Here is an 18,505-nt window from a genome sequence, read left to right as displayed (position 1 = left end):
CCACCACTTGTATACATAGAAGGGGATGGAAGGTTCAGAGTTGATGTTCTGAAGGGAAACTCTTAATTCTTGTTTAGTGTTGAAGTTGTAGAAGTTGATTTGATAAAGTAGGTTTTGAGAATTTACGGGAACCCTTTTGTCTTCCATTTGTATTACAATTTTAAAGTTGTTTTTTATTTTTTATTTTAAATCTAAAGCATCCTCACACTATGTGTAGTTTTGCCTGTCCTCCAGCTGTTGCCTTCCTTCCTCCATCCTCATGCAGAATTGCTGGTGTGCACCACCATATCCCGCTTGTAAAGCATTCTTCCCTCAAGTTCCACCCATTTCTATGAAGGCCTGAAGAACTCTTCTTGGCATGGAGTCGTCCTCTATAAGAACAATTTTTTTTTTCTATCTTTTAGTTCCTTTTGCCTGTCTCTCATTCCTTGAAGGTTTTAGGGAGCTGAGGTTGGAGTCTAAATCTTGATCTTTATTCTCAGTTTTGCACTAGTGGAAATTGATTTTTAAGTTTTTGAAGTGTGTGTGATTTTATTTGCATACTATAGAGGCTTTTCCCTGAAATGTATAACTTCCTGTTTTATGCATCTGTTTCCTAATCTCTTCAACTAGAGTGGTTATCAGACTTACAATATCAGAATTACTTGGGAGGCCTTCATGCTTTAGTAACATTGTGGAGGACTTGAAGTAGTAGTTGCTTATCTGTAGCTTAAGGCTGTAGAATAAGAGCATTTGAGACCGCAGTCTACCTTTTCTTCATGACTTGGAGTCATTTAACCTAAGTTTGGTTACTGAAACTTAAGGATGTTATGTTAGTTTTAATGGCTCCAGGTCATTTTCTATTGTATCTTTCTTTTTTATTCTTTGATCTATCATCCTCCTTTTTCGTCCTCTGTTGGGCTAAGGCTAGTATGCTGGTTAAATTTGAGTTGAGAAAATGAAGATCTCTTAAGTACAGTTGCTGCATGTCAGTGACTCCTTGTTTTATCATTTTGACTTTCAGTTTTGTTTTCTGATCCTCCGTGTTGCTGTATGTGACTTCGTTAGTGCTGTTTCTAAGCTATTCTATAATTGCTTTATATGGGTAGGATTCAAGGATCTTAACTATTCTGTAAGCTGAGCCTCCTAAGTCCTGTTAGTCCTTTTTAAAGTATAGTTTATCTTGTAAGCACTTTCAAGTCTTTGCAATAGAAAGATGAATAACTACTACTCTGTGTGCTTTATAAACATTAGATTTAGGTCCATAATAATTTCTCTCAATGCTATGTAATAAGTGTTTTGGGTTTTTTGTTTGTTTGTTTTTCTTTTTGAGACAGGGTTTCTCTGTGTAGCTTTGGAGTCTGTCCTGGAACTCACTCTGTAGACCAGGCTGGCCTTGAACTCACAAAGATCCACCTCCTTTGCCTCCCAAGTAGTGGGATTAAAGGTGTGAGCCGCCACCACCTGGCTGTGTAATAAGTTTTAAAAAAAGAAAAGGATGAATTTGTTTTCCTCAAAGTGAATGTGAATGTATAGGAACCTTGTATTTGATAATTTACCATATACTACTTTTGTCTAGAGACCACATAGAATATTAATTTTGTTATCTTACCTTTCCAGATAACAAAGCGGTTATTGTTAAGTTTTCAAGTATCTGTTTCAGAAAGATTTTTCCATCTTTTCTCTTGGCAGATTTTCAAAACCTAATTGTTTTGGATTTGCTTCCAAAGTAGAATTTCATATTCTGCCTTAACTTAATTTCTTATTGTATTTACTAAACCCCTCTTTCCTTTCTGTGATTCTCTGAAACCTGACTAATGTTGCTTTATGAGAGTTTATATCTGAAATTACCTTATCCCAGCTTGCTTACACTAGCTTTTTTTCCCTTATTAGTAAAATTATCAGTGCATGTTTATATGATACCTTAAGAAGTATTTCCATGTTAATTCATTTGATTTTCATTGTCATTCCCAATGACTGTTCTTTGAGTAAATCAAAGAAAAGGGAGGTTGTTATTCAAGCTTTGCCATAGGTCCAGGATGTCATGGCTCATGCTATTACTCCACCGCAGTCACGCTTGTTGTATCTTGGGCATGCTACTTAATGGCATTGTCTCTCTCATGCCTTGGTTTTCTTATGGCACTGGGGAATGAGCCCAGGGTCTTGCCCTTATAGACAAACAGTACTGTGGAGCTGTGTCTTTTCATTCATGAAGTGCCGAATTCTCACTATATAAAGTGATTGTATTAAACTTACAGATATTTGAAAATTGCTTAAAAGAGTGCCCAGATCCCACTATAGCTGTAATGAATGTCAGCTGTAGTATTATGTCATTGTTTTTCCTTTAGAAGTTGCCATCCTAAGCTTAATTTCTCAGATTTTTAAAGGAAAGATTTCATAATATAAAAGATTTTACCACCAAAAAGAGGTCTTAGGTTATTTCTTGAGTTTGAATTACATTGGATTAGTTTTCTTATTTCCTATTTTAAGAGGGATTCTTCTTGCTCTGTTTAATTATTTTCTCATTTTTGTAGTGCTGAGGAATCTAAACCCAGGCCTTAAGCACAAGAGGCAAGCACTCCACCAGCTGAACTGTATCTCCAGCTTTTGTCTTTTGAAGAATGTGACACAAAATAATAGTTGAAATGGTTTATATTGTGTCTTTTAACCTTCTAAGGTACAGAAGGATGAAAACATTTACTGCCTATTACTAAATCTAGATCTTGGTTAGTTGTTGGTTCATAAAAACAGTATGATGCCATAATGTGATGAACTGAGTTTTAGTAAATTTTGTTGGAAACACTTGTGTTTTTTGCTTGGCATGACTGTCTATATGTACTTAATGACAAAGATAGATTTTCTATAAAATAGTCTTATTTATGTTTTTTCCAACAGGGCATTCTTAGCAGGGTTACGGAATCTGTTAAGAATATTGTTCCAGGGTGGTTACAAAGATATTTCAACAAGAGTGAAAATGCGTGTAGCTGTTCAGCAGATGCAGGTGAAGTTCCACACTGGCCGGAAAATAGAGAAGATGAGCATGTAATTTATACTGGTGAGGACAACACGAACATTGATGATGGGAGAATTACTCCTGAGCCAGCAGGCAGTAACACAGAAGGTAAATAGAGTGTGGATATTTGGTGACAAATCAGATTTTCGTGTCTTAATTTTAAGATCTTTATATTACCTGGCTATGGAGCAATCCAATTGAGTGATGTATAAATCCTGTGTGTATATGGAATCAGTTTTAAAGTGAGTATGTTTTATTTAGCAGTCTTAAATTATTTTGTGGGGCTGGAGAGATGGCTCAGTGGTTAAGAGAACTGACTGCTCTTCAAGAGGTCCTGAGTTCAATTCCCAGCAACCACATGGTGGCTCACAGCCATCTGTAATGAGATCTGGTGCCCTCTTCTCGTGTGCAGATATACATGGAAGCAGAATGTTGTATACATAATAAGTAAATAAAATAGAAATCTTTAAAAAGAGCAAGCTGAGAAAACCCTGGGGAGTAAGCCAGGAAGCAATCAATATTCCTCCATGAACTCAGCTTCCAGGCTTCTGCCTTGACTTCCCTGGATGATGTAAGCTGTAAGATGAAATCAACCCTTTCTCTAAATTGATTTTGGTTGTGGTGTTTATCACAGCAATGCAAACCTTAACTATGACACTAAGAACACTAGATGTATAATTTTCTTCTAAGTAACCATTCTTACAAGCCCATCTTACTGTTTCTCTTTATAGGCCAACTAGATAGGAATATACATTACTAATTACACCAACTGTCACAAGGCACACATCTATGTCAGTCCAAAAATTTTTTTTCTAGCAAAATTTATCAAAACACAGTAAAAACAAAACCACATTAACTAGGTCAGTGGTAGGGCCTTGCTTAACATACCATCCTCATCTTCTACCCTCCAACCCTCTCCCAAAACAGTGGAATATGCACAGAAAGATAAATATTTTTGCAGCATCTTCTTGCCAAAAGCCACAAAGTACTGAAATTATAAAAGTTTAAGCTGCAAGTCTTAGTTTTCACTGATTTATCAGTTTCCCTTAATGAACAAAAAAACTAGTACAGTTTGATAAGATGGATCAGTAGATAAAGGGGACTTGAGTTCAATGTCTGGGAAACCCGTGTCAAAGGAAAGAGAACTGACTCCACCACAGTTGTCCATTGATCTACACAGAGAGAGAGAGAGAGAGAGAGAGAGAGAGAGAGAGAGAGAGAGAGAGAGAGAGAGAGAGAGAGGCATGCTGTCCCATGTGCACAGAAGCACAAAATAATAATTTATTTTTATTTTTAAATTTTTTTAAAAGATTTTATTTATTTATTATGTATATAGTCTTCTGCCTGCATGCCAGCAGAGGGTACCAGATCTCATTCAAGGTGGTTGGGAGCCACCATGTGGTTGCTGGGAATTGAACTCAGGACCTCTGGAAGAGCAGTCAGTGCTCTTAACCTTTGAGCCATCTCGCCAGCCCTCAGCTTGCTTTCTTATTGTACCCAGGACCACCATTCCCAGGGATGACACTGCCCATGGTGAGCTGGGCCTTCCCACACCATCAAGGGAGCAAATGCATTAGCTGGGCATGGTGGTGCATGCCTTTTATCCAAGCACTCTGGAAGCAAAGGCAGGTGGATATCTTGAGTTCCAAGAGAAACCCTGTCTTGACCACCCGCCCAAACAAAATACCAAAACGAAAGAAAATGCACAATAAGCTTTGCCCATAGGCCACTCTGGTGGGTGCATTTTCTTAGTTGAGGTTTCCTTTTCCCAAACGACTACAGTTTTGGTCAAGTTGATGTAAACCAGTACCAATAGTACTCAGTTTGGTATAGTCTTTGTTTTTTGGGGGCTGCCATTGTACACATTTTGGGGTGAGGGCTCGAGACAAGATTTCTCTGTGGATCCTTGACTGTCCTCTAACTTGCTCTGTGGACCAGGCTGGCCTTGAACTCACTGAGATCTACCTGCCCCTGCCTCCTGAATGCTGGGATTAAAGGTGTGCAGCACTACTCTCTTTTGCTGGTTTTAGGATAACTTGAATTTTTTTTTTTTTTAAGATTTTATTTATTTTTTTATGTATACAGTCTTCTGCCTGCATGCCAGCAGAAGGCACCAGATCTCATTCAAGGTGTTTGTGAGCTACCATTGTGGTTGCTGGGAATTGAACTCAGTACTTATGGAAGAACGGTCGGTGCTCTTAACCACTGAGCCATCTCTCCAGCCCTGATAACTTGAATTTTGATATCTGAACTTTTCACAATTTCTTTTCAAATGTTATCAGCAACACTATTGAGGCTTTATCTGGTAGATCTCTAAGGTGATTGCTTCAACTGAACTTTCTTGCCATCAAATGGGGCCCAGGCTTTCTGTCTTTTGATGAGATTTCTGGTAAGCACTAGTGTATCTATAGTAGCAGAAGGCCCTTTCCCAGTTTGATGAGCATATTAGTAAGGAATAAGTAGCCTGAGTTTCTAATTTTATATCTGTAAAATTTTAACTATGTGTGTTGTCTTATAATGGAATTAGTAGGAGCTTAGATTTTATTCATTAAATTACTAGGTTTATTAGGTAGATTGCATTGTTTATCTTTGTGTATTTTAAATGCAAATTATGGAGGAAAAACTATAGAAGATGATGCTACGGTGTATTCCTGATATTGCTTCTTAATGTTCTAAGATTTCATATACTGTGTTAGTGGACAAGACCAGTAAGGAAAGCACCAAGAGCATACATGTTGAGATTTCAGGCCACTGTGCTAAGGATAGAACCTAGGTCTTTGTTTGTATATGCTATGTAAGACTCTTAACATTGAAACCTAGTTCTAGCTGGCCATTTAGAAGCAAGGAGGGCAGCTTTTTTATTCTTCAAAAGTCCTCTCTTTCACTTTTTAGATTTAGTTTAAAACTAAATTATTGCAGTCTTCCTCGACTTTTCTCAAGGCATTTATTTATTTGCTTCTGTGGTCAGTGTGTGGGGTCAAGTTCATTGATAACTCTACAAGGTGAATGTAAACCTTAATAAATAGAGCTGAAAAAATCAGTTTGCATTTATTATGTGAAATTTAAATGTAAAATGCATTCTTAAAACAATCTTAGATACCTTTACTGTTCAAATAGTATCAAAATGGAGGAAGCTAAAATAGCTTAGATATAATTGTCCTGAGTATTATTTACTAAATAGGAAGTTATATAAATAACTTTGTAGTAGCTCAGCAGTAACAGAATGTGGCAGTTTCAAGTTTCTTCCTTATAGCCGTCTGCTCATGGGCCTCTGGTGTGGACTTGTGTATGTGTTGTATGAGTGTGTCCATGTTTGTGTATGTGCCTGTGCACATGCACGTGCAGGTCAGAGGTGACCTTTGTGTGTCCTCAGTTGGTTTTTCTTTTTTTCTTAAATGAGAATAGCTGGTTAGCAAACCCTAAGAATGGGTTCTCTTGTCTTTTGCCTCCCCAGTGGGGTTACATTTTACTCAGCTTTTATATGGATACTAGGGATCCAAACACACATTTCCATGTTTGCATAGTGACCACAATTACCACTTGAAGCATTTACCCAATGTTGGCTCTAGATTAGTGGAATAGGCCAATAAGGAAAACCTCAAGAATGTATGTGTTGAGTGAGAATTTAGGTCACTGAGAGCCCCATAGTGGCATATCTATAAATGAGTCAGCAGTGAACTCTACTTGTGGGGATCTGCCTGATTTATACTATTATGATTTATAGTTGTCATAGAAATAGAGCATTGATGACTGATGTGGATCTGTAAATCATAGGATTGTCTCATCCTCTGTCTTTTGTCTAGCTTGGTGTGGAGGGGAAGGAACTATCTGTAAGCAGTAAAACTACGTATGCTAGATTTAGTAGATGTTTGCTCATGCTGTCAGTTTTACCTATAGGATAAATGGATGCAAGGATCAGAGAATGGGATGGGTGCAAAGCATTATCTGCTAGAATGAGTTTAAATAATTAGAGCACTTGTACCATAAGACACATTTCAGGGCAGATGAGATGAGATGGCTCAGTGGATTAAGGCACTTGCCTACCAGTCCTGACAGCCTGAGTTCAATCTCTAGGACACAATGGTGGAAGGAGAGGACTGACTTCCTAAATTTTCCTCTGACCTTCACAAGTGGACTGTGGCATGTGTATGTGCACGCGGGCACACACACACACACAGACAAAAATAAATAAATGTATTTGAATACGGATCATAGAGAAATTGGAATATTTGTAATCTTTATTTTTCATGTGTGTTTTGTCTTTCCTGGTGGCTGAATCCATGCTAGACAAGTGCTCCGTAACTAAGCTACATCCCCATCTTGTTTAAATTTTAGGTTTTTCTTTTTTGTTTTTGAGACAGGGTTTCTCTGTGTAGCTTCATAGACCAGGATAGCCTCGAACTCATGGAGATAGATCCTCTGCCTCCTGAGTGTGGGGACTAAGCGTGTGCCACCATGCTCAACAATTTTTACATGTTTTATGTTCTGGGTATTGCTTATGTTAGACAAGTTTTTGTGATGTTTAAATGCCAATACAATTAGATTTCTAAGTTTTAGCTTTGAAGTCCAGGCTGACACTAAATGTGCAAATGTGGTAAAGACTGTTTTATTGGGCTAGTGTGATGCCTTTTCTCAGCTTTATTTGTAATGTTACTATTTTAAGAACCTTCAACGACCAGTACTGCTTCAAATTATCCAGATGTGTTAACAAGGCCTTCTCTTCATCGGAGTCATCTGAATTTCTCCATGTTGGAATCCCCTGCCTTGCACTGTCAGCCTTCCACGTCCTCTGCATTTCCAATTGGCAGTTCTGGATTTTCCCTCGTAAAAGAAATTAAAGATTCTACCTCTCAGCATGATGATGATAACATCTCAACTACCAGTGGTTTTTCTTCAAGAGCATCTGATAAAGGTATTCTTGTTACTAGATAGTAAGTAGTTGTGGCAGTAGGGATAAATTTTATATGTTAACTTTTTTTTTCTTTTGAGAAAGGTTCTTTACTGTAACCATGCCTGGCTTAGAACTTGCTCTGTAGATCAGGCGGTCCTTGAACTGATAGAGATCTATCTGCATCTGCCTGCCCAATGCTAGGATTAAAGGAGTGCACCACCATCCTAGTTTAGGCGTTTTTAGGTTTATTTTTAATTTATATGTATGTGTTTGCCTGCAAGAGTTTTTGTGGCCAGAGGAGGGCATCAGATTTCTTGGTACTGGGCTTGTAGGTGGTTGTGGAAGGTGTTGGGAACTAAATCCAGGTCCTCTGCATAAGTAGTATATGTTCTTAATTGCTGAGCCACCTTTCCAGCCTTCCTTTAGTTGTAGTCCGTCGTATATGTGTCCTCCGCGGTGTGGCCCCCCCCCCCCTGTGGCTTTGGAGCCTGTCTTGGAACTGGCTCTGTAGACCAGGCTGGTCTTGAACTCACAGAGATCTACCTGCCTCTGCCTCCCTAGTGCTGGGATCAAAGGTGTGTGCCACTACCGCCCCGCTTAGTTTTAGTTTTAATTTTCATTTTTTTTTTTTTTTAAATAAAAATCTAGGCCTTAGGGTCTTACAATCGGTGGTTACTACAAATTACAAATTTTTGTTCTAGATATAGCTGTTTCAAAGAGTACTTCCCTGCCACCTCTGTGGTCCCCTGAAGCAGACCGCTCTCATTCACTCTCACAACATACTGCCACCAGCTCCAAAAAACCAGCTTTCAACTTGTCTGCCTTTGGAACACTTTCCACCGTGAGTACTAACTATATTGAATATAATAAAAAAGTTTTCAGTATTTTTGCTTATAATTTGTCACTGTGTTTCTGTGCAGTCACTTGGGAATTCTTCAATTCTTAAAACAAGTCAGCTTGGAGACTCTCCTTTCTATCCTGGCAAAACAACATATGGTGGGGCAGCTGCTGCTGTGAGACAGAACAAAGCTCGAAATACACCTTACCAGGTAGTGTGAGTAGGATGGTTGTTAATGAGCTTTCCTATTACTAGACACTGACTACTGACACCCAAAGACTTGTATTCTTACAAATCATAGAGGCTTAGAGTATGAGACCATTTTAATAGCAGTGAACATAGTGAATATTAGATTTGTGTGTGTTTTAGGAAGTATAACAACAATTCACTCTTTAAAATGAGATTGCACATGATAAAATTTGCCTTAATCTTAGCATATTGGAGTTGTTATAAAACAGTATTGTTACTGCTGCTCTCCAAATACTGAAAAACATTTTCATCAAACCAAACATTATCTCGGATATTTACACAGTCAACTTTTCAGTCATTCTTTGGCAGCTCTTTACCAGTTTTTCTCTACTTAGGGCTTTTTCATAATGTTAAATGAATTTAGTCATACAGTGTGTAGCCTTTTGAATTGGGCTGATGTGGTACATTGGCATCAATCTGGCTTAGTTTGAACACCTTGGTTCCTTTTTGATGCTGGTAGTTAACTATAGTTTATTATTGAAAGGATACTGGATTTATTTTCAGTTTTAATACTCATTTTCATATCTCTTGAACATGTACTCAGGAGTTAGATTGCTCATCACGTGGTAATAAACAAGACAGGTGTTTTTGGTGTCAGTACCTGCTTGCTTCTTGTAATAATTACAACAGTTGTATTGTGTCCTTGCTTCACACATGGAATTGTCAAATCTTTTTTAAATCCATTCTAATAGTAACTCAGTGGTAATTCCAGCTTGTGATTTTAATTGTCTTGGCCTGAATGGCTAATGATGTTGAATGTCTTCTTAAGTGTTTGGTTTAGAATTATATTCTCGTTCTTAAATTGTGTTTTGTTCTTGATGAATTTTGAGGGTTTATTTTTTGTGATCTAGTTCCTTTTTTGTTTTTATGAGATGTGTGTTTTGCAGGTGATAACTAGTTATTATATTTAATTTTTCTATCGTGATTTTATACTTTTGGTATTTTTATAAGATAATCCTAAATATAACCCATTGCCACAGCAGTTTTATTCTAAAACTTTCATACTTTTTTCTCCTTCAGGCTTTAAATTAGGCCTGTCATTTATTTTGAGTTGATTTGTGCCTGTATCAATGTTGATTTATTTGTTTTACATTTGAGCATTTGTTTTCAGTACCATTTGTGGAAGACTGTCCTTTCTCCATTCTGTTAACTTTGCATGGGGGATATTTTGGGACTTGCTTTTTTACCTGCATATCCCATTGTCTGTCCTTACATTGGTTCTTCCTTCTGATAGCTGTTGATGTAGGGTAAGTTTGAAATTGGTAATGGTAATACCCATTCAATTTGTTTTGATAAAAGTTTGCTTTGGTTCTGAGGATTGAATTTCGGGCCATTCACATTTTCGGCACGTATTTATGCTCATCTATAGGAGAGCCCTTGTAGTTCTTTTAATTCGTTGCTTCTTTCTTTGTTACATGTATACATGTTATGTTGTATATATAAGATCTCAGGGCTGACCATTTGGTATTTGATAACCAATTGGTGTGCTCTTCCTTAGAAGAGATGGTTTCTCTTGATATCAGCAATCCTTAGTTGCTTATAGCTTGTCTAGTATCAAGGCTTTGTGAGCCTTTCTCCTTTTAGATTAGACATTGGTGACGTTGTTCAGGCCATGTTCAGTCAGCCACATTGGTGACATTCCTAGGAGACAGTCTCAGAACAAACTCCGTGTTCCTCTGGTTCCTGCAGTCTTCCCATACCTTTTACAACGTTCCATGAGCCTGAGCCTGAGGAGCAGCAGTTCTCTTGTAGATGTATCAGTAGGGACTGGGCTCCACAACTCACATTTTGATTGTGAACAGAGCCTTTAATGGCTGAGCCATCTCTCCACCCCCACAACCCTATATTTTATCTGTAAAGAGGGGTGTGTGTATGTGTGTGTGTCTGTGTCTGTCTCTCTGTCTCTGTCTGTCTGTCTGTCTGTCTGTCTTCTGTCTGTCTGTCTGTCTGTCTGTCTGGTTTTTCAAGGCATGTTTCTTTGTGGCTTTGGAGGCTGTACTGGAACTAGCTCTTGTAGACCACCAGGCTGGTCTCGAACTCAAAGAGATCCACCTGCCTTTGCCTCCCAAGTGCTGGGATCAAAGGCATGCGCCACCACCTCCTGGCATTGTCTGTCTCTTGCAAAGAGACCTTTCCTTGCTGAAAGGTGAGAACTATTTACCTGTGGGTGTAAATATAGATATTTAAGAACATAGTTACGGATTATGCTGGTTAAGTAAAATGGTGGTAGTAGATTCTCCTCCAAGATTTATGAATTCACCAGCCTTGGGTAATTGGTTAGGTTCCCAGTACGAGACTGATTTCCCTCTTGTTTAATGGGCCTTGCATCAAATTAGAGAGCTGTTGGGGTTTTTTTGGCCAAAGTGTGCATACTATTACAGCACTCTTAGTTAGGCTTATCATTCCATGCTGGTAGTTGTGGTTCATAGGCGTCATAGCTGGATGGGACTATTGGCTGCTTCCTTCCTTTGGAAGCCGGTCCTCAGGGAGAAAGCTTTAACATCCTATCTAAAGCTCTTCAAGAAATAGGTATTTGAAAAATCTCTTTGTTATACTAGTTATGGTAAACTAAGTCATAGTGATAAGCAGTAAATTTCTATTACCGCTATTACGTTAGAGTTTACAGTCCTTTTGCTAGTTCTTTGAATTCTAATTAAATATTTAATACTCAGTGTTATGCATTGTCATTTTTTTTTTCCTAAAAATTTTATGGATTGTTGTAGTCCTATCATGGAACATGTGTATAATTCTTTAGAAGAGTGCATGCTCTCTTTTTGTTTTTTCCCCAAAGACAGGGTTTTTCTGAGTAGCCCTGGCTGTCCTAGAATACTGTCCTCAAACTTGGAGATTCTCCTGCCTCTGTCTCCCAAGTGCTAGGATTAAAGACATGTACCACCAATGCCCAGTTGCATGCTGGTTTCACTTCTGATTATTAAAGTAATTCCACAGTCAGAGAATTAGAGTTTGATAATTACTAAGCTTGTTCCCTCCCAAATATAAGCCACTGGCACTACAAATCTTGTATTATTTTAGATATCTATTTTGGTTTTTCATTGCATTAAATATGTACCTTGGACTATATGTTGCAGCAAGTAATGGACTATTGTTTTCTAGGCACCAGTTCGAAGACAAATGAAAGCTAAGCAGCTTAATGCTCAGTCTTACGGTGTGACCAGCTCAACAGCACGGCGGATATTGCAGTCCTTAGAGAAGATGTCAAGCCCTCTTGCGGTAAAAATTTGAAATAATTAAATGAAATTATGCAGCAGAAATAAGAGTTTGGTGAAAAAAATCTTAATTTTATTAACTTTTTTTTGTTACTGTAATGTTAACAGGATGCGAAAAGAATTCCATCTGCTGTTTCTTCTCCTCTGAATTCTGTACGTTAACTTTTAAATCTTATATGATACGAGAGTTGTTTTTTAGTTTCCTGCCTATTGCAATACTGTTTCATTTTTTTTTTTTCAGCCACTTGATAGGAGTGGGATAGACAGCACAGCTTTTCAGGCCAAAAAAGAAAAGGTAAGCTGTATATAAAATGTCAGCAGCTTTGTTGTGGAAACGTGTTTGAAAAAGGAGCTAGTTTTACCTTGGGCATTGTTGGGCATTGTGGCTTTTCTGACAGCCTTAGGATGAGGAACATAGGAAGTACATTCAATGTTTTGTCTGTTTTTCCATCCTCATGTACATTACAGTCTTTACGGGTTTCTCTTAATTTTAGGTAGATAAAATGAGGAGTGAAAATTTCGAATGTTTAGTCAGTGGAAGTGCAGTAAACTTATTCCCTCCTTGAAATAGTCATATTTGAAGAATTTTCATTATCCAACCTGTGAAATCTTGTGCATCATAGAGCTTCATTTTAATATATATTTCAATACTAGTAGAGGATATTGGAGCTAATAAAATATGCAATGTAGATATCTTGATACCTTTTAGTGTACTTTCTGTGGATTAGCTTTTGAAATTATTGTGAGGGAGATTAGTGCTTGGTAATGGTGTTGAAGAGTTGTTTCTTGTGTTATATTTATAGCCATTTATGCATACTCCAGGAAAAGTAGATTCCTGAATTCTTACTTAATGAAATAATTTATTGTAACATTAAGCCTTCTAAAAGTAGTTACTAAAATTATTATCTGAATTACTTGTATTCTTACAGAATATGGTACAGAGAAGAAAGCAAAAGTTTTTTTTCCCCCTTGGAAGATTTTTAATTTCTAGGGTTTGTATTTAGGCAAGAGGGATCTGCTTTGAGCCACTGTCATGGTTTAATATAAAATGTTAACTTTGCTCAGACTCTCATTTATATTAGAAAAGTAAAGTTTTAAAATTGTGCCATAATATAAACTATTGTGACTGAAAATACTATAAATGTTTATGAGTTGCTGGAAGTTAAAAGCTGTAGTACATACAGTATTATTCATGGGTCACATGTAACAAATTTTCTCATTGAGGATTTAAGGAGAGAGCTTTACAGCTTTATAGAAGCTTTGCTCTGGAGTATTGTTGGCAGCTGCTGCTGAGCGAATGGACTATGCATTGCATGACAGTTAGGGACACAGGGGGTGTTCTAGACTACGTGAGAACAAGACTTACTATATTTCAGCGTAGCAAAGGACTATGAACAAAACACTTAGGTACTTAGACCTGGAAACCAGTTCATGTCACAGTCTGGAAGTCAAATGCCTTATCAGTTAAACTAACATTTTAAGTCCTTTGGTTTCATTTGCTTTTAAAATAATGGTAAACTACTTTGGAGAAAAATATTTACATATGTGTTTAGGAATTTGAAAGATTTTATAATTTATTTAAAAAATGGTTTTATGTGTGTGAGTGTTTTTTTATGTGTACTTGTGTGTGTATCAAGGGCCTGGTGCCCTTGGAGGCCAGAAGAAGGCCTCAGGTCCCTCATAGATGAATCTTCTGCATAGGTGCTGAGAGCTACTGGGTCGTTTTTACCCCGTTTAAACACACACACGCACACACACACACATGCACACATGCACACATGCACACATGCACACACGCACACACGCACACACGCACACACACACACACACACTCTTCCCAATGAAAAATAGAAACAGGTTTTGGGGAAATGCAGAAAAAGAAGTTTTTGCCATGTCTAAAATTTGTCTTGTCTCAGGTTAAAATTGTTTAGTTGTTTTGAGTGTTGTGTAATTTGAGTTTGTGTTGGGTACATGTGTGCTTGTGTATGAAAACCCATTGAATCTGGGATAAAATTCAGTCCTGCAAAATAGTTTATACTTGCGTATTATTAGGAGATTAAATATCTTTGATTTATCTTTTTTTCTGTTATTTCAATCTGCCTGTTAATTTCTCTAGGAAATAGTCTCTTGGTCACATTAGCTATTTTGAAATAATTTTTAATTATGCCACTGATAAATAAAAATGTTTATATTTGGTTTCTGTTTTCTTATAAGGTGGACTCTCAGTATCCCCCTGTTCAGAGACTAATGACCCCAAAGCCAGTTTCCATAGCAACAAATAGAACTATCTATTTTAAACCATCTCTGACCCCATCTGGTGACTTAAGGAAGACAAATCAAAGGATAGATAAAAAGAACAGTGTGAGTTTGTTTGTTTATTCTGTTTTCTTAAGACATTGTCTTATTATGTAGCTATGCTGGCCTGGGACTCGGAAGATAATCTGGCTGGCCTCACGTTCACATTGATTATTCTGCTTTTAAGTGCCTGGTTATAGGTGTGCACTACCACATGTGTCTGAGTGCATTTGTGTTTGCCGATCTGTTTTCTTCTTGAATCAGTCTTTAAATATAGGAGTTGTGTAATATGTGATGCCTGTTAATTAATGAGTTAGAGTTGGTATACCTTTAAAAATAACTTTCACCTTGATCAAATCCTAAATTTGTGTGGGTGGATTTTATATATTCATTGCCTAGATAAATTTTGTTAGATTTATTTATCTATGGCTCTTATTTGTGTTGCTGAATTCTAAAAGTTTTCAGATGAAACCTATCTTTTGAATGAAGTAATTTCTCCTGTATTAACTCATCTTAAAAAGAAAATATTTTAAAATGTTGTTTTGTATCTGTTTCTCTAAACTAAGATCCAAAGTTCAGATACTGCTTTTGATTTTTTTCTAGACCACATAAAAGTTTATTTTTTGAGATGTTTTATGTACCATAAATGTATCTATTTCATGTTTATCCTTTAGTGGTTTTAGCATATCCATCCAGAGGCTGTTGAACCATTACTGTTCAATTTTAGAACATTTTCATCACCATTTCTCTTCTAAAGTTACTGTGTTCTTGGGGCTTATATAATTACTGTAGATATGAATATTTTACTATTTTTTAAAGGCAGACTATTTAATAAAACGGATTTATGGAACTTTGTTCATCCATTGCTTATTATTACATTACTCATTCTAATGTATAATGCTATGATAGACATTTATGTAGGCTTGCTTTTATGGGCATAAGTTTTCATTTAAGTCTTTATCAAGGAGTAGAATTGCTGGGCATGTTTGTATTTGAAGAGACGAGGCCAGTTGTCATATAAAATATCTCACATTCTGGGGTTTATTATCTTGTGTCATTTATTTTTGAGTTTATGTATCATTTTACTGCCTACACTTGTTTCCAGTATCGTAAAACAGCCCATTTTCTTGAAAAAGTTCACATTTGATAAAATAGTGTAGCAATTACTCAACTCACTTATCTTCATTAATTAATTATTAAGATTTTGTCATTAATATTCCTTTTTGAATCTTTAGGTTTTAAAGGTTTAAAAATTTCATCGTTATTACTATTAGTATTTGTATTTATTTAGGACCTCTAGGACCTTAGGCTTGTGAGGGAGGAGGCAAGTGCTCGGCCACAGAGTATATCTCTGCTTATAAGAAAAATTATCAGGATTTTACTATATTTGCTCTATTTTTTTCTCTGCTTATCCTACAAATTAGGACTTCCCATATGTAATATGTAATAGCATTCAAACCCAGGAATGGAATGTTTGTGCAACACAAATCTACAGATTTTATTCCAAGAGAAAAATGTTCCAAGATCATGACTTGTAGTTGTCATGTCTTTGTATCTGTTTCCATTACTGTAGAATATTTTTGATAAACAACAGTGATGTCCAGTAGTGTGTAATTGTTCCTGATCTTTCTAGATTCTGATTATTCTTGGTTAACCACTGAAGGAGGGCTGGGCTCTTCTCAATGCTCAGGTGGTACATAGTGTGCCTAGTTTTGATCTCTTTTGCATTTTTGAGAATTCTTGCCTGAGGCTGTTTGTTGATTGCACTATGGAGGATCTTTAATTCTATTGTTCTTTCTCCATGTATTGGTTAGCCCTTTACAATAAAGAATTTCTTTTCTGTGTTTGATTTATTTCAACTGAAACCTTAATTTTAATAAAAATGTAAAGTACTTTATCAGAGTTCCTTACTTTGATGCTTATGCTCCCCCACATGTGTCTTTTTTTTTTTTTTTTTTTCCTATGGTTTTTCAAGACAGGGTTTCTCTGTGTAGCTTTGGAGCCTATCCTGACACTCGCTCTGGAGACCAGGTTGGCCTCGAACTCATGGAGATCCACCTGCCTCTGCCTCCCGAGTGCTGGGATTAAAGGCGTGTGCCACCTACGCCTGGCTCACATGTGTCTTTCAATGGACTCCTGTGCTCTTTTACTGGGCCCCATCATTTTTGAGCACCTTAATTTTTATATTGCAAGGTAACTTGAGAGTCATGTGCATTTCTAGCTCTGTTCCTGTAACTGGCCGTTTCTCTAGGAAGCCTTAGTTTTTTTCAGTTGAGGAATTCACACCTCAGAGATTCTATCCTTATAAAATTACCTGTGCATTTAGTGTGGCAAAAAGAGAAGTACGTGCCCCCCCCCCCCCCCCCCGTGAACTTTGTACTAGTGTTTTGGTAAATACATGATCAATGGTAGTTTGTATACATACTCACATTATAGTATGTAGTACAGTTTGTAACTTTTGGTTAGCAAAGAACATTTCTAAATTACATATTCCAAGGCTTGTTAAAAAGTTACCTAATTTCTAATTCCAAATAATGAAATTCATAGGGTAAAGGACATTAAGAAAATTTGGAGCTATGGATGTAGAAGTACTTGTCTTGCATGTGTTAAGGCTCTGAGTCAATCCCAGCACCAAAAAAGAATAAATTTAAGCTGGATATACTCATTCCTGTAATCCCAGCACTTTGTGGGTAGAGCAACAGAATCTGGAATTCAAGTGTAGTCTCAGCCACATATTGAGTTTGAGCCATGCCTCTCTTATTAATACCCCACCCCCACAAAAAAATTATCTTTAAATAAAACCCTCATTCCATTTTTTTTTCTTCCAGACGATAAATGAAAAAAATATTTCAAGACAAAATAGAGAGCAAGAAAGGTAATGTGATTTCATATACAACCAGATTTCTTTATATTTAATTTGTAAGGCTCATATTTACAAAGTCTTGAAGATTATGAAAATTAAAAGGTGTATTTAGGGGGACAGTGAAATGACTCAGCAGGTCAAGGCACTTGCTATCAAGCCTGAAACCCTGTGTTAAATCTCTAGAACCCACATAGGGGAAACAGAATTAACTCCCAAAAGCTGTCCCATCATACAAGCTCTCCATATTATGGTCATGTATGCTCTCACAATGTAGAAAAAGCTTAACGTCTGTTTTGCTATTCTTTGTTTTGTTTGCTGTTTTGATATTTGAATATTCATTTAACAATTTCTGGGACAAAATAATACATCAATTGTTTTAATTTTCTTTTTATTTGCTAGTGGCTTTTCATACCCCAATTTCAGTATTCCTGCAGCCAACGGTTTATCTTCTGGAGTAGGTGGTGGAGGTGGCAAGATGAGAAGAGAGAGAACACGCTTTGTTGCTTCTAGACCTCCAGAGGAGGAGGTAGGCTCATGTTTTATAGACCCTTGAAATGATGATAGTGAGGTGAGACCCACAGGATGGGGCTCCAGGAAGACGGATTGAAAATTATCTTCCATTGAAACCATACTTTAGACTGACTGTAATATCCAAAACCTAACCTAGGAGCCTCAACTTCATGAATTGCACAAAATAACTTAAAACAGAAACACTTTTTTTTTATGAGGTAATTCCCATTGCAATTATTTGATTCTCTGGGCACTGCCTTAGGGTTTTGCTTGTTTTTCAAATGTACATATGATTAACATTATTTACTTTTGTTAGCTTTTTCTCTTCTTTCTTCTGTGATACTTCATGTTAAACAGAACGATGGGTTTTATGTTTCTCTGCTATTTATCCTTTGTGCAGATTTACTACAATTAATCCATTCTCTCATCAGGGTACATTTGGGCTGATTCCCAGTATGTGCTAAGGTGAATATTTATATGCTTATCCTTTGCCATGTGCAGTTTGGTCTGGAGGATATTTACCTAGGAATGGGATTGGCACATGTCTTTGAATGTGTTTGACTTTACTGTATTCTTCACAAAACACTTCACATGACCATAGGTGGACCTTTTATGTATTCATATTTTTTTATTTTCCTTT

The 18,505-nt window shown here is 36.9% G+C and overlaps 1 protein-coding gene across 1 annotated transcript in view; it reads left to right on the top strand.

The window, feature by feature from the left end:
• The window catches only part of Nup153 (nucleoporin 153), a 53,319-nt gene that overhangs the window by 7,897 nt on the left and 26,917 nt on the right, over positions 1-18,505 (top strand). Inside the window, exons 2-11 of the mRNA XM_027410002.2 lie at positions 2,875-3,100; positions 7,656-7,904; positions 8,585-8,724; positions 8,804-8,932; positions 12,085-12,201; positions 12,306-12,350; positions 12,439-12,492; positions 14,412-14,558; positions 17,321-17,367; positions 17,755-17,881. Of these exons, the coding sequence (XP_027265803.1) occupies positions 2,875-3,100; positions 7,656-7,904; positions 8,585-8,724; positions 8,804-8,932; positions 12,085-12,201; positions 12,306-12,350; positions 12,439-12,492; positions 14,412-14,558; positions 17,321-17,367; positions 17,755-17,881 (1,281 nt within the window). The remainder of the gene's footprint in view (positions 1-2,874; positions 3,101-7,655; positions 7,905-8,584; positions 8,725-8,803; positions 8,933-12,084; positions 12,202-12,305; positions 12,351-12,438; positions 12,493-14,411; positions 14,559-17,320; positions 17,368-17,754; positions 17,882-18,505) is intronic.

The sequence above is a fragment of the Cricetulus griseus genome, chromosome 3 (genome assembly GCF_003668045.3).
Source record: "Cricetulus griseus strain 17A/GY chromosome 3, alternate assembly CriGri-PICRH-1.0, whole genome shotgun sequence".
In the NCBI taxonomy this organism is placed as follows: Eukaryota; Metazoa; Chordata; class Mammalia; order Rodentia; family Cricetidae; genus Cricetulus; species Cricetulus griseus.
The sequence above is the reverse complement of the archived record's forward strand: the minus strand, read 5'-3'. Positions and strand labels throughout refer to the sequence as shown.